The sequence below is a fragment of the Pelophylax lessonae genome (assembly GCF_965119305.1).
Source record: "Pelophylax lessonae genome assembly, chromosome: 4".
Lineage (NCBI taxonomy): Eukaryota > Metazoa > Chordata > Amphibia > Anura > Ranidae > Pelophylax > Pelophylax lessonae.
Window position 1 is genome coordinate 138,323,074 of NC_138771.1, and position 25,851 is coordinate 138,348,924.

At 44.2% G+C, this 25,851-nt stretch overlaps 1 protein-coding gene across 1 annotated transcript in view; it reads left to right on the top strand.

The window, feature by feature from the left end:
* Positions 1 to 3,416: 3,416 nt before the first annotated feature.
* The window catches only part of LOC309554869 (uncharacterized protein), a 56,510-nt gene continuing 34,075 nt past the window's right edge, over positions 3,417 to 25,851 (top strand). Inside the window, exon 1 of the mRNA XM_082256591.1 lies at positions 3,417 to 3,610. Coding sequence (XP_082112717.1) covers positions 3,464 to 3,610 — 147 coding nt within the window. The 5' untranslated portion in view covers positions 3,417 to 3,463. The remainder of the gene's footprint in view (positions 3,611 to 25,851) is intronic.

Below are 25,851 nucleotides of genomic sequence, written 5' to 3' on the forward strand. Positions count from 1 at the left end.
ATTCAAACAACATTCTACTTCAGACAAAATGTAGAAGCCATACCTTATAAATCAGCATCTGGATTTTTCCACCAGTATGTGGAAAATGCTTCTTCTTATCATTATGGGGTTTATAAAATAGTGCAGCAGTGAATAGTTCTGAACAGACAACTCACTAACATATTTGTAATGAAAAGAAATAAGATCAGGGATCACCAAGCAGGCCAGAACACCGACTAATAGGTAGAACTTGTTTGTTCTCTATCAGTTCATTGCCTACTCTGCACCCTTTGGCTCTGACTTTCTGTCTGTTTGCAGATACTGACGAAAGCAGGGTCATAATAACCTGCAAGGCAAATAACTACTGAATAACATATGCTATTATCTTAGCTGGGAAACCGGCATGCATGGTTTTGTCAATATAAAGAATTTTTTTTTTTCAATAGTTATTATCATCATGTTTTTGGAACCATCATAAGTAAAAATTGTCCATGTTTGGATCTGTAATTGTTCAAGCTTTTTCACAGCAACCCGCACGCTATAATGAATGAGTGCTGGTGTGCGTTGTATGGGGGCTGTGCGATGCGTTATTACTTATCATACTTTTTTTTTTTTCTTTTTTTTAAACTTTATGAAGTATCACAAAATGGCACTTCATTCAAATGTATATACTACAGCATGTTGCGGCGTGCTGCAGTGCGACGACACTGCCCTGTGTAAAAATACATGCGTACTGCATTTTTATGCAGTTCACTACAATGCACCTGCATGGTTCCATGCATAGCTCAATGGACATAGTCATTACCGTGAAACCATAGAGGATCATCTCAAACAGGAAATCTTTTTTTTTCAAATAATGCAACCCTTGCTTGTAATATTAGGAGGATATTTGAAGACATTATGCCCATTAAAGTGGAACTAAACCCTGCTATCCTTTACAGCCAAAGAAGCAGCCATCCAAGCTTCTGTTTGATCTGCACATGGTGCTGCATATGTGATCATCTGTGACACCAGCTGAGTGATAGTTTGACTTTGCGGCTGAGAGCTAACATAAGCAAACAGTAAGGTATACCTTGAATGCAACTGTTTTGAGAACCAGTGGGTTAGTTCCACTTGTACAACTTGTTCCAACTGTACAAACTTAAACAATATACAGTATGATCATGTTTTTTTATGACCATGAAACTCTTATGTGACTTTAATCAAACCTGTCATGAAAAAATATATAGGTATGCATTATTAACCTGCTGACAGTGATAGTTACATAGCTGTTATGATCCTCTGGGTTCAATGGTCACTGTCTATGAGCAACTTTACCAATGAGGAGTACTAGCTTCGCTGGTTGCATACTTGCTCCAACTGAGTGAATCACTGGGAAGATCAGTGCACTGCTGTTTCCCTGCCTCCTGCTAGCACACTCCCCCTGCAGTCTCCGCTCCCAGCTCTCTAAACCCCTTATGCAGCTGAGAGCAGAGTTTATGTGATATATATATATATATATATATATATATATATATATATATATATATATATATACAGTATCTCACATAAGTGAGTACACCCCTCACATTTTTGTAAATATTTTATTATATCTTTTTATCTGACAACACTGAAGAAATGACACATTACTACAATGTAAAGTAGTTAGTATACAGGTTGTATAACAGTGTAAATTTGCAACCCCCTCAAAATAACTCAACAAGCAGCCATTAATGTCTTAAATCTCTGGCAACAAAAGTGAGTACACCCCTAAGTGAAAATGTCTAAATTAGGCCCAAAGTGTCAATATCTTGTGTGGCCACCATTATTTTCCAGCACTGCCTTAACCCTCTTGGGCATGGAGTTCACCAGAGCTGCACAGGTTGCCACTGGAGTCCTCTTCCACTCCTCCATGATGACATCACGAAGCTGGTGGATGTTAGAGACCTTGTGCTCCTCCACCTTACATTTGATGATGCCTCACAGATACTCAATAGGGTTTAGGTCTGGAGACATGCTTGGCCAGTCCATAACCTTTACCCTTAACTTCTTTAGCAAGGCAGTGGTCATCTTGGAGGTGTGTTTGGGGTCCTTATCATTTTGGAATACTGCACAGCGGCCCAGTCTCCGAATGGAGGGGATCATGCTCTGCTTCAGTATGTCACAGTACATGTTGGCATTCATTTTTCCCTCAATAAGCTGTAGCTCCCCAATGCCGACAGCACTCATGCAGCCCCAGCCCATGACACTCCCACCACCATGCTTGACTGTAGGCAAGACACACTTGTCTTTGTACTCCTCACCTGGTTGTCGCCACACAGGCTTGACACCATCTCAACCAAATAAGTTTATCTTGGTCTCATCAGACCATAGGACATGGTTCCAGTAATCCATGTCCTTAATCTGCTTGTCTTCAGCAAACTGTCTGTGGGATTTCTTGTACATCATCTTTAGAAGAGGCTTCCTTCTGGGACAACAGCCATGCACACCAATTTGTTGCAGTGTGCAGCATATAGTCTGAGCACTGACAGGCTGACCCCCCACCCCTTCAACCTCTGAAGCAATGCTGGCAGCACTCATTGGTCTATTTTCCAAAGACAACCTATGGATATGAGGCTGACCACATGCACTCAACTTTTTCGGTCGACGATGGCGAGGCCTGTTCTGAGTGGAGCCTGTCCTGTTAAACCGCAGTATGGTCTTGGCCACCCTGCTGCAGCTCAGTTTCAGCGTCTTGGCAAACTTCCTATAGCCTAGGCCATCTTTATGTAGAGCAACAATTCTTATTTTCAGATCCCCAGAGAGTTCTTTGCCATGAGGTGCCATGTTGAACTTCCAGTGACCAGTATGAGATAGTGAGAGCGATAACACCAAATTTAACACACCTGCTCCCCAGTCACAACTGAGACCTTGTAACACTAACAAGTAACATGACACCGGGGAGGGAAAATGGCTAATTGGGCCCAATTTGGACATTTTCACTTAGGGGTATACTCACTTTTGTTGCCAGCGGTTTAGACATTAATGGCTGTGTGTTGAGTTATTTTAAAGGGACAGTAAATTCACACTGTTATACAAGCTGTACACTCACTACTTTACATTGTAGCAAAGTGTAATTTCGTCAGTGTTGTCACATGAAAAGATATAATAAAATATTTACAAAAATGTGAGGGGTGTACTTACTTTTGTGAGATTGTGAGAAAGAGCTAAAAAGTGCTGAAATTTTTTGAAGAGCCCTCGTATATACACAAATGTTTGCCTTTCATGCCTTTTAAATTGAATGGGTTGTTTCGCAAGGTAAGTGTTTATGTATACTTTAAAATGGATGAGAAACCAGATTACTTCCTTGTAATTGTGTAAGTTTACCTAGGGCCCTGCCAATCAGGATTGCTTGGTCTAGCTGCTTTGGTTACATATTTCTTTTAAACACTTCCTGGTCCCTCTTCTTCTGAAGTTTGACCTGCTAGTGTATGAGGAGGCATTGCATAGGAGGAAGTTCTGAAAAATGGACCTGAGAGAAGTGAAGTGGTCAGCATATGAGTACACACTTCAAGGATATGTTACCGACTTTCAAAGCTCCTTTCCCAATATTATCAAAATCACAGAGGGATTCCTGGGGAAGCAAGAGTTAGACAGTATCAGTTCCAGCACGGTAAGGACATCACGTATACAATACGTGTCTTTTCTACTTTCTCTAAAAGCATGTTCCTCTAACACAGTCATTTTCAACATTTGTGAGACCAGGGCCAAGTAAATTCATTCATAAGCTTCTAATGCTGCTTATTTATTCTATGATAGATAGGAATATATAAAGTATACAGTCCAGAAGTCAGGAGTACATCATGTACAACATACTGCATACTGTGCTAGGGGGTCAGAACTATGAAATTGCACAGCACAGGTTGTAGAATGCAGTGATCCAGAGTTTGTGTCCCCTTATGTTAGCGGTCAGTGTGTTACCTTTTCTCATTTAGCATGCCCCCTTTACACTGGTTGTCAGCATGCCCTCTAGGGGTCCGTTCACACCACATGTGTTGGGATGTGTTTAAAAAGGCATTTCAAATTAAGTAAAAAAGAATGTTTCTCAGTGAGTATAGTTCACACCATTGCACTGCATTTACATTCATTTGAAAAAAAGGCAGCATTTTTATTGCAATGCAACACACAGACACACACATACACACACACACACACACACACACACACACACACACACACGCGTGTACATGCAATGCATGAGAATGCAGCTCATTAAAATGTTCCTTTCATAAAACATTTTAAACAAACATGGAAAAATGTGCAGTGCACAAAAAAACCACATGCATGTGAACATAATAGCTTTATCTTTGCATTTTTCATTGCATTGCACTGGGCCTTCAATTGGTGGTCAGCACACCCCTTTCCCTCTGGCAGTGGACATTCAGTCCCTTTAATTGATGGTTAATGGTAATGGTAATGTGACCCATTAAATTTATGGGTAATTCTCAGCATGCCTCTTTATATTGGTGGTCAGTGCTCAGTGTGTTCCCTCACATAGGTGCTCAGTGACTCCCCTTATATTGGCTGTCAGTGCTCAGTGTGTTATCGTGCATTAGTTCTCAGTGCATCCACCTATATTGGTGGTCAACATGTCCCCTTACGATGGTGGTCAGCATGCTCCCTTAAGCTGGTAGTCAGTGTTTGCCCTTACATTTGTGGTCAGTGTGCCTTTTTATGTTGAGGGCTAGTGTGCCCCTTAAAGCTAGTGTTCAGTGTACTGCCTTACATTTTTGGTCAGTGTGCTCCTGTGACGGACCCCCTTACTCAAGAAGAGTATGTCCGCCGTATAAGCTTCCCTTGCCTAATACCAGCACAATCCAAGTTCTCTTAGCCCACCCAGTCACTTGTCGAGACATCAGTGTAGGGTGGTAAGAAGCATAAGACTGTTTATTCAAACACAGGCACAAAGAGATATACACTCTGGGACAATTCCCCCTCCCCTTTAGCAGCTAATCCACATACTGATATACATCCCATAATAGGTTACTCCCAAGGCAGACAGAAACAATAGAACAATGGGATACAGGCACTTACAGCAATAACAAGCAATAACAAACCCCACCCCACCCCACCTCAAACTATCTAGCAATCTGAAAAGTGAAATTGTTTATCTTCATATATTTCTTGAGCGATATTGTTCAGAAATATTATTGTTCCAAGTGAAAGAGCCCCTTCATTCTTTCAACACAATCCACACATATAGAACCCAGGATACCTGGGGTTAAACAAAACACTGAGTCTGGTGTGGTTGTACAGCGTGTCTGATTAGTGCAGACCCAACTGGGGTTCCTGGTCACCCTGTGCCCATAATAAATACAGGGTGACTTACACATAAGAGGGGCCAGGGAAGCTGGACAAAGAGTTTCCTGACCTCTCTAAGGTGATCTGGGTTCCACAAGCCCCCTGCCCAAAGTGACTCTTGTCACAGCCCCCTTACATGGTCTTCAGTGAGCACCCTTACATTGGTGGTAAGTGTGTAGGCAGGTGCGATTTTCCCCTCCGTCCTGTAGGTTGCACTGTGCTATTTTTACAGATGGATAGGAGTCTGTCAGGGTAATTGTTCCTTGTGTATCATTCGGGAGTTCCTGTCATGAGTGGTCAGGGATAGAGACCCCCTGCCTAGGGATAGAGACTCCCTGCCTAGGCAAAGTCATTTGCACAGGGAGAGGTTCCTGGTGAACAGGGACTATGCCAGTGGCGGCCGGTGTATTGAGGGCGCAGGGGCGCCGCCCCCCATCCAAGCGTCCGGCCCCCTAATCTGCATGCAGGGCGCCGGACACATGGAGCTTAATGTTTTTTTTTGTAATCACCTGATTAGAGCCAGAGGCTCTAATAGGGTAATGCAAAGGGTGGAGATGGGGCGCAGAGCAGTGCGCCCCGAGCCCACCCATTGTGTGACAATAGCGAATGAAAATTCGCTATTGTCACACCGATCCTCCTCCTGGCCAATCAGGAAGTGCGTCCGATACGCGCTTCCTGATTGGCTGCAAGGCAAACCCCATGCCATTGGCCGAGGAGGAGGCGGGAGCGGGAGGACTGGAGGAGACGCGCTGCCGGGGGACACAGTGAAGAGAAGCCTCCGCTGGGACTGAAGAGAAGCCGCCGCCGGGACTGAAGAAAAGCCGCCGCGGCGACTGCTCCAGGGCTCCAGGTAAGTGCACTGGTCTCGGGGGGGGCCCACACTGCATTGAAGGGGGCACGCACGCACGCTGGTCTCTGCATTGATGGGGGCACAGCACGCTGGTCACTGCATTGATGGGGGCACGGCAAGCTGGTCACTGCATTGAAGGGGGCACGGCAAGCTGGTCACTGCATTGAAGGGGGCACGGCAAGCTGGTCACTGCATTGATGGGGGCACGGCAAGCTGGTCACTGCATTGAAGGGGGCACGGCAAGCGGGTCACTGCATTGAAGGGGGCACGGCAAGCTGGTCACTGCATTGATGGGGGCACGGCAAGCTGGTCACTGCATTGAAGGGGGCAAGGCAAGCTGGTCACTGCATTGAAGGGGGCACGGCAAGCTGGTCACTGCATTGATGAGGGCACGGCACGCTGGTCACTGCATTGATGGGGGCGTGGCACGCTGGTCACTGCATTGATGGGGGCGTGGCACGCTGGTCACTGCATTGATGGGGGCGTGGCACGCTGGTCACTGCATTGATGGGGGGCATGCTGGTCACTGCATTGAATGGGGGCATGCTGTGGTAACTCTGCATTGAATGGGGGCATGCTGTGGTAACTCTGCATTGAATGGGGGCACGCTGTGGTAACTCTGCATTGAATGGGGGCACACTGTAGTAACTCTGCATTGAATGTGGGCATGCTGTGCTAACTCTGCATTGAATGGGGGCACGCTGTGCTAACTCTGCATTGAATGGGGGCACGCTGTAGTAACTCTGCATTGATGGGGGCACACTATACTTTGATTACTGAAGGCCCCTTTCACACTTTTGTGACCTCAAAGTGATGCAATTTTTTGCCGCGTTTTTTGCCGCAAAGCAATGCCTATTAGATTTTTTCTGTTTGCGCTCCGTCCCCCCCCAAAAAAAAATTTTGAGCACCAGCCGCCACTGGACTATGCCTGTAGAAATGAAACCTCCCGGTATTCGGAATAGGGACATGGGGCTCTCCCCTAACAGCCATACAGTGCCCTCCAGTACACTGCAGACTGCCACCCCTCAAGCAGAATCTGTCCTTCACTACTATAGGCTCCAAGCCTGGTAATAGTATGAAATTACGATTGCTGCATTGCCATATATTTGTGCGTACAAAAACTGTCATCATTCATTACTGCTAACCTATACATGTAATATATCGAAAAATTACAACAATCAAAAACTATGTGTGTGGTTTGTCCCTAACTGGGTACCTTTGGTTTGAGGCCTGCCTACAAGTGTGTCCCTCTACATGGTGATCAGTGTACCCACTAACATGGTAGTCTGTGTGTTCTCTTACATTGGTGGGCCCAGGGCACCACCATGCAATAGATGCAGGGCATGGAGGGTGCAGCTTGTCTTCTTTGCCCCACCCTTCAGCTCTGACTACTTTTCCCTCCCCGAGACGCAGCTAGATGATTACAGCTTAAAAAATAACCAATATAGTGCAGCGCTACTGAACAGTATTAACTTCTTTATATTCCTTAATAGTGTAATAGTGATAAAGTCCTATAAATCAAAATTCAAAGAATACAATAAATCGCAGGAGAAGCCTCTAATATTCGTCTGTGAGGTGAGCAGGTTTTCACCTGGTGTTGGCGGGCACTCTAACTTAACAAGAGGACTATTGATTGAAGAGGACAGTGGTGGATTAACACTTATACATATGGACTTACTTTATTATTGTATTCTTTGAGTTTTGGATTTAAAGGACTTTATCATTCTTATGCTACTAAGGAACATAAAGAATTAATATTGTTCAGTAGCGCTGCACTATATTGGTTTATTTTATGTTATATTTAAGTGTGGTGTAATCATTATATACAGCTGCAACTGATTAATTATGCACTAACGTATATATTTTCGATCACGTTTTATATCATTTTCCACATTAATAGGAGTGAAAGCAACGCTGATTGTATTTAACACAAAGATGATTACAGTTGTCTCTGTCTCTGCAGTGCCCCACTGTCTGTATACAAACTCTTGCCTAGTAATTTACAGTGTTGCAGCCTGTAAATCAGGCGCTACTTACAAGGTGGACATGTAGGGGTTTATTTACTAAAGCTGGAGAGTGTAAAATGAGTTACACTTTTGCAGAGAAACCAATCAGCTTCTAACTTTAGCTTGTTCGGTGAAGCTTTGGCAATAAAACCTGGAAACTGATCGGTTTCTATGCAGAAATGTGATTTATTTTGCACTCTCTAGCTTTAGTAAATAAACCCCAGAGTTTGTAATCACAAAGCTGGGTGCTGCAGAGACAGTGTTGGGGGGAAGCTGGGGAGAGCAGTCAGTGTCGGCACACAATAAAAATATACAGTCAAGCTCTTGGCCCAGCAGGAGGAAGGTTGCAGCAGACACAGTAGCTCTGAGGTGGAACTCTGGGCAAACATCCACATACACAGTTACAGGGCCGTTGCTAGACTATTTTGTGACCTAGGCAAGACCAGCTACTTGCACCCTCTCCCCCCGCCAAAAAAAAAAGGCTCCAAATGCACCTGTACAAAAATACTTTCTTCCCTCCTTGTCAACATTAGCTTTGTTTGCAGACTGACTGGGGAGCTAGGAGGAAGTGATGTTGCGCGCGGCATGACTTGCCTGGCACCTCATTGAATGGATACCTCTTCTTCATGGATTGGCTGAAGTTTGCAGGAGATGGCTTAGTCTCCAGCCAACATCATCCAACCGTGCAGCGGTATGCAGAACAACAGTAGGCGCAGTGTGTGGGGAACAGAGCAGCCATCTGAAATTTACACAGCTTTAGGCCTGAGCCCTGGGGGGGGGGGGGGCTGACTCCCTTTCACCCCTTTTTTTTTTTTTTTTTTTTTTTTTCCAACAAGTTTATTGAAGAGTAATGAGGTTAACAACATGTAATTATACTTTTCACATTGTATGAAGAAAAAAACAATCAAATCTGATCCAATAACATTATAAACGAATAGGTATCAGTTTACATTAGGCAAAAGACATAATCAGATGTCAAGGAAAACGTATGTTGTAACACGTGTTAATACAGGAATGATAAAACTGAGGTGATTCGCCCTTTAGAGTGAGAAGTTTTATGTTGAAACAACATAACCCATGAAATATGGCTGTTAAGGGCTAACATCTATTTCCGCTTAATAAGGCTAAAATAAGAGAGTAAGAGGTAGAATAACAGAGGAAGTGGGGGAGCGGACCCTCTGACCAGCATTGGGTCCGCTGGGATGGGGAAGGAGTAAGCTAGAGAAGTAAGATGGGGAAGAGGGAGAGGGAAGGCAAGGAGAGTGGGCAGAGGGGAGGCGGGTAGGGATCAAATAAACATGTGTCTAAGCCACTTTAGGGATCATGGAGATAATAAGTGATAATACGGAGGAGGTGGAATAATTAAATAGTAGAAGAGTTAGTAAGCTGTTCATATTCGGCGGAGTATCGGAAAATGATCCAATCTTTCCAGATTTTAAGATATTTGTTTGGAGAGTCATGAACTGTAGATATGAGCTCCTCCATTTCGGAGATTTTGTTGATCTGGGTGAGCCAAGTATGAAGGGATGGGACTTTTGTGGTACCCCAAAGTCTGGGGATGCAAAGCTTAGCAGCATTTATCATGATCATAGGAAGGGATTTGAAGTACTTAGGTGGAGAGTTGGGGTGAAAGTGCAGTAGAAACTGAGCTGGATGTAATTGTAAGTCTTGGGTGGATATTTTGAGTATGTAGGATTTGACCGTGTTCCAAAATGGCTGTATCAGGTGACAGGACCACCAAATATGTAGTAAATCTGCATGAGATTGTTTGCACCTCCAACATTCATTTGGGATATCTTTGTTATATTTGTTGAGCAGGAATGGGGTGCGGTACCATTTGGTAAGTATCTTATAATTATTTTCTTGAATGGATACATTTATTGATCCTTTTAAGATGTTACGATATATTTTTTCCCATTGGGGATCTGTCAGAGATAAGTCCAAATCAGTGCCCCAATCATCACACAGTTTGCCAAGTTGTATAGGGCAAGAATCCCATAGAAGAGAGTGTATAGCTGATAGCAGGTGTCGCTGAGGTTGTTGAAGTGCACAAATTTGTTCAAATTTGGAAAAAGGTGCCGCTTTAGGATTTTTTTTCAAGTGTGTGGAGACAAAGTAATGGAGTTGTGTGTATTCCCACCAGGTCAATGCGGGACTAAGTATAGCATTTTTGAGATCCTGAAAGTTAGGAAATTTCCCATTTTGTAGGAGGTGGAAAATGCGAATTCCTATATCATTGGGAACCGAGCGCAGGGTGTGTGAGGATTGGCCCGGAGGGAATTGCGAGTTGTCTAGTAAAGGAGTAAGGAGGCTATGTTTCCGGATTAGTTGGTGTTTGGCGTTAGCTGTATGAAAACAACGAATGGTGGGACCTATTAACGGGTGTTTTTTTAGGGAGTCCTGTAAGGAGGAATAAATTAGCCAAGGGGTACTTTGAATGGGAATCTGGGAGAGAGAGTCTTCCAATTCAACCCAATCCTTTTTGTGCTTCTGTGCGTGCCAATCTGCTATGCGTAAGAGGTGGGATGCCTGGTAGTACAAGTAGATGTCTGGGATTCCCATTCCACCTTTGGATTTGGGTCTTGAGAGTGTCTCAAATTTAATGCGAGGGGCTTTGTGATGCCAGATAAAGGATCTGATGGCCTTTTTTAAAGTGGAGAAGAAGTGTAAGGGTATTTGAATGGGAACCGTTTGTAGTAGGTAGAGGATACGCGGGAGCACATTCATTTTGACAATTGCAGCACGACCGAACCATGAAAAGTGTACCTTATTCCACTTTTTAAGGTCTTGGAAAATATCTTGTGAAATAGGAAGATAATTCTTTTTGAATAGGTTATTTAGATCCGTGGGGATTTCGATACCCAAGTATGTGATGGTATCCGTTTTCCATTCGTAGGGGAAGGATAGTTTACACTGCTCAACTATTGGGTCAGGGAGGGATATGTTAAGTGCTTCCGATTTGGATCTATTTATTTTGAAGTTAGAAATGTATTGAAATAATTTCAACTCTTTTTGTAAATTGGGGATTGAGATAAGGGGATTGGAGAGGAATAGCAGAACATCGTCTGCATAGGCAGCAATCTTATATTGGTTAGAGTTGGAGTGTACGCCTGAAATGTTAGGATTTGTTCTAATACTATTGAGAAGGGGCTCAAGTGTGAGTATGAATAGAAGAGGAGACAGGGGGCAGCCCTGACGGGTTCCGTTGCTGATGGAGAAGGCATTCGATAGCGAGCCGTTCACACGTACCCTTGCTGATGGGCTGTGGTAAAGTGCAAGTATGAGGGACATCAACCTGGGTCCCAGACCGACTGACTGAAGGATCGCTTCCAAGTAGTCCCAGGCAAGTCTATCGAATGCCTTCTCCGCATCAAGAGATAGCAGGAAGCCGGTCTGTGAGGAAGAAGAAAGAATGTGGTGTATATTAAGGGCTTTAAGTGTGTTATCCCTAGCTTCCCTGCCAGGCACAAAGCCAACTTGGTCAGAGTCAATCAGGGATGGAATGAAAGAAAGGAGGCGGTTAGCTAGTATTTTGGCAAATATTTTCAGATCTACGTTGAGCAGTGATATTGGACGGTAGTTTTGAACTCGTGTGGGATCCTTCCCTGCTTTTGGTATAACAGAAATATGTGCTTCCAGGAGTCTGGAGTGGCTGGAATTCGAATTGGAAAGACTGTTGAATGTTTTCAGAAAGGGTACGGCCAAGATATCTGCAAAGGATCTATAATAGGCTAGAGAGAAACCGTCAGGGCCAGGGCTTTTCCCTGGTTTCATTTGCTTCAGAACCAGATTAAATTCTTCACTTGTAAGTGGTCCATCAATATTGGAGGATTGTTGATTGGTAAGTGGTTTGAAGCCGTTTTGAAGTAGGTATTCCCTGATAATTTCAGCTCTAGAACTATCAGTCGCTTGAGGTTTGTGTTCAGGTGGTAGGTTATAGAGAGAGGTGTAGTATTGAGTGAATGCTTGTGCAATTTCAGAGTTAGAGTGACTCTTTTTGCCTGTGGAGTCTGTTATGCAGTGGATGGTGTTCTGAGCTCTTTTTGCCGCCAAGGCCCTGGCCAAGTATTTGCTGCTTTTATTGCTAAATTCGTAGAATAGCTTTTGTGATAGTATGAAGCGCTTCCTGACTTTGATGTTAAAAAACTCTCTGATCTTATTCCTGACCTGATCTAACTCCTCTAAATGTTGAACAGCATGCGATCGTTTATGTGTGAGTTCCAGTTTCTTAGCTTGCGAGAAGAGCTCAGAAATGCTTTTTTGTGCTGCTTTTTTCCTATGTGCCCCCATTTTGAGTAGCGTACCCCTGATAACGCACTTGTGGGCCTCCCATATAGTGGACGGAACCATGTCACATGTATCGTTTGTTAGGAAATATTCAGATAGTTGAGTTCTAATTATTTCCGCGTTTTTGGGGTGCATAATAATAGACTGGTCTAGTCGCCAGATTTTTTCATGTCTATTAATTTGAGGGATCGCAAGTGTGGCAGAGATAGCACAATGATCTGAGATACACATCGGTTCGATAGTCGCTTTTTTGAGTAGATGGATGTCTTTTTGCGTGATAAAGAGGTAGTCCAACCTCGAATATCTGTTATGTGGAGTGGAGAAGAATGAATAGTCCCTGCCGGATGGGTTTAAAAGGCGCCAAGTGTCGTGCAAGGACAGATCTTGTAGTTGTTTCTTGATCTGTTTAAGTGCCTTATACGGCATGGATGAGGTCCCAGTGGAGGTGTCCTCTATGGGATTAATTGCAAGATTGAAGTCTCCTCCGAGGAGGAGACATCCCTCTTGGAAAGAAGTGAGGATTGTGGACATCTCTCTAAAAAAACTAACTTGTGCTGTGTTGGGTGCGTAGATATTAGCCAAAGTCAGTGGAGTGTTCCATAAGGAACCCTTCACGAACACGTACCTGCCGTCTTTGTCAGTCAGGGTGTCCGTGATTTCCAAAGGGATGTGTTTCGCTATCAGAATAGAAGCCCCCTTGGTTTTGGCAAGGCTGTTAGTCGCGTGGAACATCGACGGAAACTCTCTGACGTGCCACTTCGGAACACGGTCAGTCTTGAAATGTGTCTCCTGCAAAAATACTATGTCTGCTTTAAGAGAGTGGAGGTAGAGGATTAGTTTGGACCTTTTTTCGGGAACATTTAGCCCTTTAGTGTTAAGTGAGATAATTTTAAGATGTTTGAATGCAGGTGTGTGTGATGGAGTATCCATCATGGTGAGCGTCGCAGAGGACAAGGGAAGGGGGTGGAAAAAACAAAGGAAAAAAGGGGAAGGGAAGCGGGTATTAGGAAACAAGAGAAGAGAGAAAAAAGAGAGCAATTCCCCCTTGAAGTAGGAGGGGGATCACGGACCAACAGCAGATAAAGACCTGCTTTAACTGCTATAAGGATAGAAAGTGTTGGATTTAGTCAGCTCAAGTCTGAGCTGTGTGGGGAGGTGGTAGAAAGCGTGCGGTATCTGGAGGGTACCAAAGATCGACCAAAACGTGGGGAAAACCCATGGTACCCCCACCCGACCACCTGAACAAAAACTTATTAGGTGTTCATTTCTATGAGGTAACATTGAACCTGGGATAAAAGCAATAAGGGAGTAGAAACAACACTATAACTGTAAGGATAAATACCTTTGGCAAGTGTAGACAGCACCAGCATTGTGGAATAGGTTGAGGGAGGAACTGTGTGCACATACCTGTGTCCCGGGAGGAGCACTGGAACATATCACGCAAGAGCAAAAGTTTCTGTTGCGTATGATCAAAAGATAAGAAATAGGGAATGAAAGGGCAAAAAGTTAAAACTTTGATACCATATTAACATATAACCAAAACAAGTTGTGAAATATCGCCATCTAGTGACATCAATCGGAACTAAACCACGATGGGGATCTTAAAGATATCCATGGTAATGGATCCCAAATAAATGCTCCAGTGCTCCTCACCCAAACCAATATTAAATTTAGACTAATAAACAAGAGTATATGATTCTGGGTAATGAACTGAGTAGAACCATAAACCTGACTCGCCCTTCAACCAGGCACTTACAGACCCGTGTGAAACCGTTGCAAAACAATAAGAAGTATAAATCAGCACCTTAGTTCTTGAAAAACAATAAGCATAAGCAGAAAAGAGAGTAGGCCCATCTCCCTGGGTCCCTAGAGAGTCCGGGAGTAGCCACTCTCAGGTCCTTGTGAGCCGCTGCGAATTGGTCATTAAAAAAAAAAAAAAAAAAAAAGGAAAAAGGCTCGCAAAAACGGGTTCTCTTCAGGTGTCCAATGTGAATTAGAGTCGTGGTTTAAAGTGATGATAATCTGACATCACATTTGTATTCTTGGATACCGATACAGAGTGTTCCTGAAGCAGCGGAGCGTTCCTTTAGTATACATCTTCTCTGGCGGTTGATGAAGAAAACAGTGTGGATGTCATATATCGTGGTGGAATGCGAGGAGGTGAAGCTAGAGGAGGGTGTATTCAGTGTAAGCGAGGTCTCCTATGGGCAGGAGATGAAGGGGCGCTGCCCTGGTTACGGCCTTGCCTGTGTCTTGGTGAGGCAGAGCGATTCGGTGAAGGTCGACGTCTTCTGAAGTGCTCAGGGTCCTCTTGATGATGAACATCCATGTCCTCTATTTGCATATTAGGAGGTTGTCTGCTCACATGTGACCAACCAGGAATCTCTATTAAAGGTATGCCCAGAGAATTGCAAAAGGTCGCAGTATCTTCAGGATGTCTGAGTGAGGCAAAGCGACCCCTGGAGCCGGCAAACAGACAGAATGGAAATTTCCATTTATAGGGAATTTCCCTTTCTCTCAAGATGTTCAATAATGGACGTAAATCCTTGCGCTTTTGCAAGGTGATTGGGGAGAGGTCTTGGAATAGTTTTACCTCAGTGCCCTGATAAAGTATGCGACCTCTTATCCTAGCGTTATGGAGGATCTCCTCTTTTAATTTAAATTGCGCAAGACAGCCAATAATGTCCCTTGGAGGATCCGAGTCCCTACCTTTAGGTCTCAGGGCCCTGTGGAGCCGCTCTATTTCTATTGGGGTATCGGGTGGTCTCCCCAACAGGTCATTAAAGATTGTGAGGGCAGTTTGAGTCAGTTGGGCGGGTTCTATTTTTTCGGGGAGTCCACGAATGCGAATGTTGTTTCGACGACCTCTGTTCTCAAGATCCTCCAGATGTCTATGGAGGTCTCTGATCTGGGAGGAGTGATCAGATATCTCTCTCTGTGCACTCAGTATATCTGCATCTTGCCTGTCAGTAATTTCTTCCACCTCTTCCAGTCTATCAGTAATGTTATGCATCTCTTTTTTAAGGTCAGCAATGGCGGCTGAAAAGGTAGCTGAAAGGGTAGATTTAATGTCGTCTGCTATAGCTTTAAGGTCTTGTAGTGAAACACAGTGTGAGGATGAAGCATGGCCAGGCATATCAGTGCGCATAATCTGAGCAGGTGGACAGACAGGTAGACAGAGTGAGAGGTCACCAGGAGAAGGGGTTTTTGGTGCCTGTGGAGTGTGTGTCTCTTTTATCTGCATGCTGTTAGGTGCGGCCTGTGCTGCTGCTTGTGGAGTTTCTCCTGTTAGTTTTTTAAACATATCAGGAACCTGGATCCCTGAACGCTGTTCATGATCCCATGGAGAGCGAGAGCGGGTTGAAGAAGAAGATCTATCTCCTAACCCCATGGTGAAGCTTTAAGGTTACCTCAAATGCTGCAATATCAGGCGGACGGGTGGGGGAGCCTCTTCTTTACATATTCCCCGCCATGCGTGATTAGCGCAGAGCTGCCAGTGAGGTCAGAGAGGGGTTATCGGGTGTGTAAGACAGCAGCCAGTAGGATTATTATGAATTTAGGGGCTTTTACTGGATCTGGTGAAGCTGTGCTGTTTGTTGGATGGATCTGTCCCCTTCTGCAGCCAAGATGGCTGACTGCTGTGCTGTGGAGGCTGCACAATTTAATGGGGCCTTTCTGCTGGGAGCTGGAGGGGATGGAGAGCTGAAGGGGCACCCAATAGTGTGAAGGAGGGCCTCTAAGGACTTCTGTCTTACCGGGTCCGGATGCTGGCGATCTCGGCAGGCAGGGCTTCTAGGCGAGGCCGTGGCTTCAATGCCGACGTAGGCCGCAAAAAAAACGATCCTCCAAAATTGATCTTTTTGCTGAAATATTTAGCAATATCAGTCCTGGTGGTCAAGATGGGTCCCCCCGAGGTGTTTATTTCCTCCGAAGAGCGGGGATGGAGGAGGATTGATGAGGATTGTGATCGGGGATGTTGGAGCTCTCCTCGGCCACATCCGTCCCGCACGGCTACGGATTTACATGCCCATGATGGTGTGTGGAGTGAGGGATGTGCCGAGATAAGGAGGATGCAGTCTTACCGTGTCCCGGATCGCGGCCGGGTGCCGCTATTAGGCAAGTCCGCGGCTTTAGGGCCTAGCTAGGCCTCGAGTGTGATTTTGCTCCCGTTTGCTCGATATGCAAAATATTGGGTTTGGAGGGTCCCCCAGGGTCCGGCAAGGCTGATGGCGGTGCGGATGTTCCTTAATAAGCCGATAGAACGGCGGATTACTGTGGATTACTTATTGGGAAAGCGGAGCTCCTCTCTCAGCCGTCCGTCCAGATCCGCTTCCCCACCCCTTTTATTAGGGTCCCCAAAGTCCCCCCCTTACATCAGGGTCCTCAGAGTTCACCCCCCTTACATCAGAGTCCCCAGAGTTCAGCCTTACAACAGAGACCCCACTTTCATTAGTATCCCCAAAGTCTTCCCTTACATTCGCATCCCAAAGTCCCCCCTTACATCAAGGTCCCCATATCCTGCTTAAATCAGGGTCCCCATAGCCCCTTTGTACATCAGGGTCCCCCAAAGTCCCCCTGGCCGTGGCTAGTTTGCCTAGTGGTAGCACTGGCCCTGAACAGTTAAAATACACAAATGTTTGCTGTTTGTTCCACCAAAGGGATTATAAATTTGTTCAGGCACACTTGTGGTTTACCCACCTCTAGCCAATCTGCCCAGTTAGGAAGATCACAGTGCTGCAGCTTTATTGCTGCCTGGGACCCTTTCCTCTAGGTGGACAGAGGTGAGCAAGCTGGAGGCAGAGAGTGGACATAGGAAGCTGCATTACTGAATGACAGAACATGGTGTGGCATCTGCCTGGCTATACAGTGTGGCGTACGCGTGCAAATCATGACAGCTTGACAGGTGACATCAGGACAAGAAATCAGGTGAATCTTCCCAGTGGAGGCACTAAATTAAAAACCTGGCACAGGTTGTAACCCTTATCTCTGATATCTAAAGCTAAAAAATATAGGCTAGAGTTCTGCTTTAAATGTCTCCTCTTCAGTGTACTGTAAATAGATAGTGGCATACTTTTCTTGTTTTCTTGATAACATATAAAGGCCATGACTGGAAATTTGCTGTACTTTCCCTAGCAATGTTCTTATTAGTTTACACCCAAGAACTGAAAATGTGACCTTTCTATTTGTGACAGATGTTGTAAAAATGCAATAGTATTCTGTACAAATGTTTGTGAATTAGAAAAATACCTAATGGATATAAACTAGACCAGCTAAAAAAGAGACCATTGTATAAAATTGTATACATCAACCCTTCATTTTTTTTTCCCCCAGAAGAGTCCCTAAAAACATTTTCAGGTAGGGAACCCCACTAAAACCAATTTTTCATAGGTAATGGGGAAAAATGCCTCTTACTATGGTGGTCAGTAGGAAGAATTAAACCCTTGCCCCGATGGTCAGAATGGCACCCTTGCAGACAGATGGAAAGATAATTGTGTGATGCTGCTGGTTTTGCCAAATAGCATTGTCCCATGGCTCCAGCAGAATAAAACAGTACCAAATAAAAGCATAGCTCCCAACTGTCTCTGATTTCGAGGAACTGTCCCTGATTTGGAACAAAGTCCCTCTGTCCCTCTTTCCTCCTCAGTTGTCCCTCATTTTGGTCTAATCTATATAGCTGTAAATAAAATACACTTTTATCTTTCAAACAGTGTTTCCCAGTGCTAAACCTTGTATTCAGTTTCTAAATTGGTGCATTTGTAAAATTCAAAGACCAGTATAAAGGAATAATAGTGGGGGGAAAAAGCACTTGCGGGTTTAACCAAACAATTTTTTGTGTGTCCTATGCCTACAAATCTCAAAAAGTTGGGAGGTATGTAAAAGCATCACAGCGACCACAGGGAAAACATATGCAGACGTGGTGTACAGGTAGCCTTTGGCACACACTGACATATGAGGTGTCCTCCTTTATACTGTCCCTTGGACTGCCAATTCTATGCATTGCATTTTGTACCATCAGCTTAATTTCTTCATAAATCGAAAAAAATGTCCTTGGTTCATTGGATGACAGAACATGGTACATCCATTGCCTTCTTATATCTAGTACACACCCAGCAGTAAATAGACCTTACTGAACATTTCCAGTACACCTTGGTGCTTTCCAAACCCTTCTATTTTAAAATCCACAATATAAAATACATTTTAAATCTGGAGGGGACAATAGGACTCTTTTGTCCCTGTCAAAGCAGATATACGTGCCTAGGAATTCAAGCAGAGAGGACTTTCCACCAGATTTCCTGAGAGATATGGAAACCCATGGAATCATTTAACTCATGAGCATCTACCAAAAAAAACAAATGATCAATTTTGGGTTTTTCAAAAAAGAACAATCTTCTCCGGGTCAGTAATATACACTATGAGGATTTAGGAAGACCTAAATGGAACCAGACTTTTTTTTTGTGAGGAAGTGTTAGAACAGAACCTTTGTCAGATAGTTATTCCTGCCTGTGTACCCTCTGACAAGATTTCCTCTCTCTTCCTGCCTTGTTGACCACAGTGGAAGAGAAAGAAAATCTTCCCATCGGGGACCCAGAAAGCAGTAAACGCTGGACCTAGGCTCTAACCACTCTCCACTGTATCGCCGTTATAAGGAAAGGAAGCCTCAGAAATACTGAAAATTGACAGAGTAAATAGGGTGACAAGATATCGAAGCCAAGCCATTGAAATGCCAAGAGATGTGATAGTGAGGTTCTACTACTCATAGGAAAGAAATCGATAGTAATGGAAAAAGCACGGCACTCTGGAGGGATTTTCCTTGATGGAGTAAATCTACAGATATATGCTGATTTGTCATTAGAAACCCTGACAAGACAGACTCTTGAAACCCCTGACAGAGCAAATGCGGACATCTAACATCTCATATCAGTGGGGTTTACCAGCTTGCTTTAAGGGAAGAAGGGATGGTTGTACTGCAGTGCTGAGATTCTCAGAAAACTTAAGGGATTTTTGTAGCAAGCTTACTCTATCACCCCCCAAGAGAATATAGAAACATCTACACACTTACAGAACAAGCGGTGGACTCAGATTAGGGTAGAAGGGAAGCAAGGAATAGGGAGTAGGATGTGAAATGGGACAGAGGGACCCTTTTTTTTCTTTCTTTCTCTGATTTCGGGGCCGAACCAGGGGGGGCCCTTTTACTGCCGAACCTCTTCTTTTTCAAAGGTGTGAAACAGGGGAAGGGACTCTGGGTTAAAGGGATGTTTAAAGCTAGAGGCAGGATGTTGAGCAGTTGTAAAGGGTGAAGCATAAAGCAAAGAAGGGGAAAGTGTAATGGTGGCAGTGGGGGGGGGGGGGGTTAAGGAGAGATTGGAGGGCTCGAAGGTTTGGTGTTTTGAGTTGAGTTGAAGTGTCAGGGCAGTTTTCTCCTTGAAGGTACAGATACGTGGCGGCATTCAGAGGTGCTCTGCCAAGATTCGTATTTTGAACAAGACTTGTTCAGCTCTTCAAAGGGATGACCTTTCTGGGTGGGGAGATAGAATGGGGAGGGTGGACGGGGATGTCTGCTCGGGTGGGGGGGGGAGTTACCTTTTTCTTTTTTTCTTCCCTTCTACATGTCCTCTCCCAAGCAAAATAAGTGCTAGCTGCTCCTTTGGCTACCCATGGCTCTGGTAAATCTAGTGTCTTACGTTAGAAGCTTGAATACACCTAGCAAAAGACATAAAGTAATTAAAGAATTGCATCATTAGGGGGCTGGAGTAGTCTGCGTACAAGAAACACATATTACACGTGCCTCAGGGATTAAATTGTCCTCTTGGCTCTTTCCCATGTGGTTTTATGGTGACTCGTTAGGAGCCATTCACAGGGAATGGCGGATGGATTTGACAGGAGCATTGTGTTTACGTTAACCTCCCTGGCAGTATGATTCTTTCCGATTTTAGGTGCTGAAAGCGGTACCATTATTTTGCATGTAATTCTTAAGAATGAGTAGCCCAAACCAACTATTTACATATGATTTTTTTTTTACTGTGCGTTCTTCTTTATAACATTTCGGGTATGATAAAGTTTGAAACACAAAATCATAAATTATAATATAATAAATAATTATAAATAAGTTAAAGAATGTATTTATATATATATATATATATATATATATAGATATACTGTATATATACTTATATATATATATATATATATATATATACTAGACATTAAGCCCGTTAAATTAAGGGGCGCTAGAACATATGTGGTCAAACATTTGTAAAAACAGACTTGTTCTAGTAAGGCGTACTTTACTACTAAAGTCAGTTTGCTTATAAATGTCCCTTTAATAGCGTGTCTATGTTCTGCAATTTTTTTTTTACGGTAATGCACCTACAGTCACAGATTTTATTTAAGCGTGTTTTGCGTCTGCAGTCTTGCTATTTGCAAATGTCCCGTTCAAAACGTGTCTTTACTTTCCATTTTTTTGTAAGGTTTCGCAATCACATAGCAGATTTTCTGTAGGCATACTTTGCTACTAAAGTCAATTTGCTTATAAATGTCCCTTTAATAGCGTGTCTATGTTGTGCGTTTTTTTTTTTTTTTTTTTTTACAGTAATGCACTTACAGTGGTAGATTTTAATCAGGCCATGTCCCTTTAACAGCGTTTCTACAGTCGCAGATTTGCATTGCTGAGTGTGACAGGTTTTTTCCTCTGTTTAAATTATCCTTTTCCTGACAGCAACAGCTTTTTTCCGTTTAAAAATGAATCATGGCTCTATTCGCTTTTTTCACCACGATAATTAGAATCAAAGGGTTTGCCAAGTATAAGTTTCCTCATGCAATTCCAAATATAAGTTTCCTCATACAATGTCCTTTTAATATCTTTAAGTCTCTCCCTCATCAGCCTCCTTGTCCGACCTGTCACGCACTGTCCCTGTTGCTCTAGCAATCCAATCTAGTGTCCCCATCGGAGTGCCTTCTTACATCAGTGTCCCCACCGGAGTGCCTCCTTACATCAGTGTCCCCATCGGAGCTCCTCCTTACATCAGTATCCCCATCGGAGTGCCTCCTTACATCAGTGTCCCCATCGGAGTGCTCCCTTACATTAGTGTCCCCATCGGAGTGCCTCCTTACATCAGTGTCCCCATCGGAGTGCCTCCTTACATCAGTGTCCCCATCGGAGTGCTCCCTTACATTAGTGTCCCCATCGGGGTGCCTCCTTACATCAGTGTCCCCACTGGAGAGTGCTCCCTTACATCAGTGTCCCCACTGGAGAGTGCTCCCTTACATCAGTGTCCCCATCGGAGTGCTCCCTTACATCAGTGTCCCCATCGGGGTGCTCCCTTACATCAGTGTCCCCACTGGAGAGTGCTCCCTTACATCAGTGTCCCCATCGGAGTGCCTCCTTACATCAGTGTCCCCATCGGAGTGCCTCCTTACATCAGTGTCCCCACTGGAGAGTGCTCCCTTACATCAGTGTCCCCATCGGAGTGCTCCCTTACATCAGTGTCCCCATCGGAGTGCTCCCTTACATCAGTGTCCCCATCGCAGTGCCTCCTTACATCATTGTCCCCACTGGAGAGTGCTCCCTTACATCAGTGTCCCCATCGGAGTGCTCCCTTACATCAGTGTCCCCATCGGAGTGCTCCCTTACATCAGTGTCCTCATCAGAGTGCTCCCTTACATCAGTGTCCCCATCGGAGTGCCTCCTTACATCAGTGTCCCCATCGGAGTGCCTCCTTACATCAGTGTCCCCACTGGAGAGTGCTCCCTTACATCAGTGTCCCCATCGGAGTGCTCCCTTACATCAGTGTCCCCATCGGAGTGCTCCCTTACATCTGTGTCCCCATTGGAGTGCTCCCTTACATCAGTGTCCCCATTGGAGTGCCTCCTTACATCAGTGTCCCCATCGGAGTGCTCCCTTACATCAGTGTCTCCATCGGAGTGCCTCCTTACATCAGTGTCCCCATTGGAGTGCCTCCTTACATCAGTGTCCCTTTATGTGTCCGGGTCAGAGTTCCCCTGTATGAGCCCCGGTTAAAGTGCCCCTGGTCAGAGTCCCCCTTTAATAATGCGGTCAGAGTCCCCCTTTGAAAATGCGGTCGGAGTCCCCCTTTAATAATGCGGTCGGAGTCCCCCTTTAATAATGCGGTCAGAGTCCCCCTTAATAATGCCTTTGCAGTCAAATACAGCCTGAAGTCTGGAACGCATAGACATCACCAGACGCTGGGTTTTATCCTTGGTAATGCTCTGCCAGGCCTCTACTTCAACTGCCTTCAGTTCCTTCTTGTTTTTATATATATATATATATATATATATATATATATATATATATATATATACGTGTGTGTGTGTATATATATATATATATATATATAATATATATATATATGTATATATATATATATATAGTACAGTAAAACTGCAGGAAAGGGCACTGGGGGGGCAAACTATTGTGAATTTATTTTGTTTTGTAATGTATCAGTGTGTTTGGTGTGTTTTACTATTTGAATTTGCCGCCGGTTCCACCCCCCTGCCAGCGCCACGTCGTAGGAGACAGAAGCCGGGCACAGAGCATCGGGAGGAAGATCCGGCCGCTGCACACCGCCGGGATACATCGCTGGATCCCGGGGACAAGGTGAGTACCCTCTCTTCTAGGATCCAGTGATCTTCCTAGCAGTACCCCAAGTGTGGCTCGGGGTTACCGCTTTTGGCACTGAAATTTAACCCCAAGCCACACTCGGGAATACCGCTAGGAAGGTTAAAGGAACAGCTGGCAGATCCCAAGGGGAGGTTTTTGTTTATTAACAGAAGGTTATTTGACATGGAGTTTACCTTTGCAAATATTTACTCCCCAAATAGAAATCCAAATAAGTTCTTGAGGAAAACCCTGAAAAGACTTATGGCATTTAAGAGGGGAGGCTTATTGTAGCGGGAGACTTAAACATGGGGTTTGACCCGCATTTGAATTAATCGACTGGGACTTCCCGTCTCCCATTACAAAGGCAGAACCAAACTAGGAAACTATTGGGGTATCAGTTAGTGGATGCCTGGAGGGTTAGACACCCAGAATTTAGAGATTACACCTATTATTTCTCAGTACATGGGTCTTATGCCCCGTACACACGTGCAGATTGTCGGCCGAAAATGTTCGGCCGCCGAACGATCGGACGATTTTCGGCTTGTTAGTATGATGCTTCCGACAGCCGACAGCGCACTTTCGGCCGAAAAGAATCTGTCGTGCAAGCATTAAAATGTTTGTATGCCGACACCAGAGCGACCGATTGTTCGCCAGTCAATACAGAATTCGGCCGACAGACAGCAGATTTGCAAGACTGGGCATGCTCAGAAAAGAAAAAACACAGGGAAAGTTAACCATCACATGACATCACTTCTGCAGTCGGCTGTAGTCGGCGGACAAAATTCTTGTGCAGTCTTTTGCACTTTTCAACAGACACGACAGCCCGGGGACAAAAGACGGCCGATTGTTCGGCCGACGATCTGCACGTGTGCACAAGGCATTACTCAGGTATTGATCATGATTTATTAGAGCAACAACTTTTGGTCTCCCTAAGGATGCGATAATTAAGTCCATTACTTTCTCTGATCATGCCCTGGTGATAGTTTAGTTAGATTTATTTTCAGCAGCACCTAGAGGAAGGGCCTGGAAACTGAATGATTCACTCATTCAGGATCCTAAGATAGTCGAGAGAGTTGAGAAGGAGCTGGAGAGCTTCTTTGCTATTAACAATATACCAGAGACCCCACGAGCTACTCTGTGGGAATCACATTAGGCTTATATAAGGGGGATATTAATAAGCATTGGGACACAAAGGCAAAAAGGAAAAGAAGGAGAGGATGAACCAGCTACTTAGGGAGATACATACACTGGAACAAAGGACTAGACCCAAAGGCATCCCAGAGAAGAAGAGAGCTAATTGAATAGAAAGGGGAATTGGCCGCACTTATGGAACAGGAGACAAAATGCGCATTCCATATAGTCACAAAAGAAAAATATCAATGGGGGAATAAACCTGGGAAATGGTTAGCAAAAGCAGTGAGGGAGAAAAATATGCATCCCATATTCCCAAATATTTGAAATGAGAACAAAGAAATTGTGCATTCATCCCCAGATATTGCTCAGGTGTTCCACTCGTATTACATTCAGCTTTACAATGTTAGACAGAAAGAGAAAGGCCGAGATAGAGGTAAGGAAGATCTGGCTGTGAGGGAATACCTGCAGGAGCTTGATCTCCCAAGGCTACCCAGAGAGGAGTTAGAGGACTTAGAGACTCCGATCACATGTGAAGAGGTGGGATAGGCAATAAATAATATGGCCCTGGGGAAGAGCCCGTGTCCTGATGGCTATTCGATCCTGTATTATAAAAGGTTTCAAAAAATCCTAGTCCCCAAATTGTGTGAATATTTCAACATGGTGGGGGAAGGGGAGAATTTGAGAGAGGAGTCTTTGCTCGCCTACAGTACACTTATTTTGAAGGAGGGGAAAGACCCTATGACACCGAGGAGTTATAGACCAATTCCCCCTTTAAATACAGATATTAAAATCTTTGCTAAAATAATAGCAGAAAGATCAAACCCTTTATTGCCAAAATGGATGTAGAATGACCAGGTGGGTTTTGTGTCTGGTCGGGAGGGGAGGGACAACTGCCTTAATCACTCCTTTTGATCCACGAAGCAAAAAAGAAAAGTACTCCAGTCATAATACTGTCTGTAGATGTTGAACAGGGTTGATTGGAGCTTCATGTTTAACCACTTTACCACCGGAGGATTTTGCTGTCTTCCGTCCAGGCCACTTTTTGCGATTCGGCGCTGTGCGACTTCAACTGACAATTGCGCGGTCGTGCGACACCATACCCAAACGAAATTTACGTCCTTTTTTTCCCACAAACAGAGCTTTCTTTTGGTGGTATTTGATCACCTGTGCGATCTTTACTTTTTGCGCTATAAACAAAAAAAGAGCATTTATTTTGAAAAAATAACAATATTTTTAACATTTTTTTATATGAAATTCCCCCCATGTAAAAACCAATTTTTTTAAAAATTTTTGGCCAATTTGTTTTCTGCTACCTATGTTTGGTAAAAAAAATCGCAATAAGCGTATTTTGATTGGTTTGCGCAAAAGTTATTGCGTTTACTAACAAAGGGAAAGATTTCTGTCATTTTTGGTGTTTTTTTTTTAACGCGTAATGGCGGCGATCTGCGATTTTTTTTGCGGGACTGCGACATTGCGGCGGACAGATCGGACCCTTGACTGACATTTTTGACACTTTTGGGGGTACCAGTGACATTACTGCAGTAATCAGTGCTATATATATGCACTGTTACTGTAAAAATGACACTGGCAGGGAAAGGGTTAATTTTATTGGAGAGGGAGGGGTTAATGTATGCCTGGTGCTTACTGACGTGTAGGGG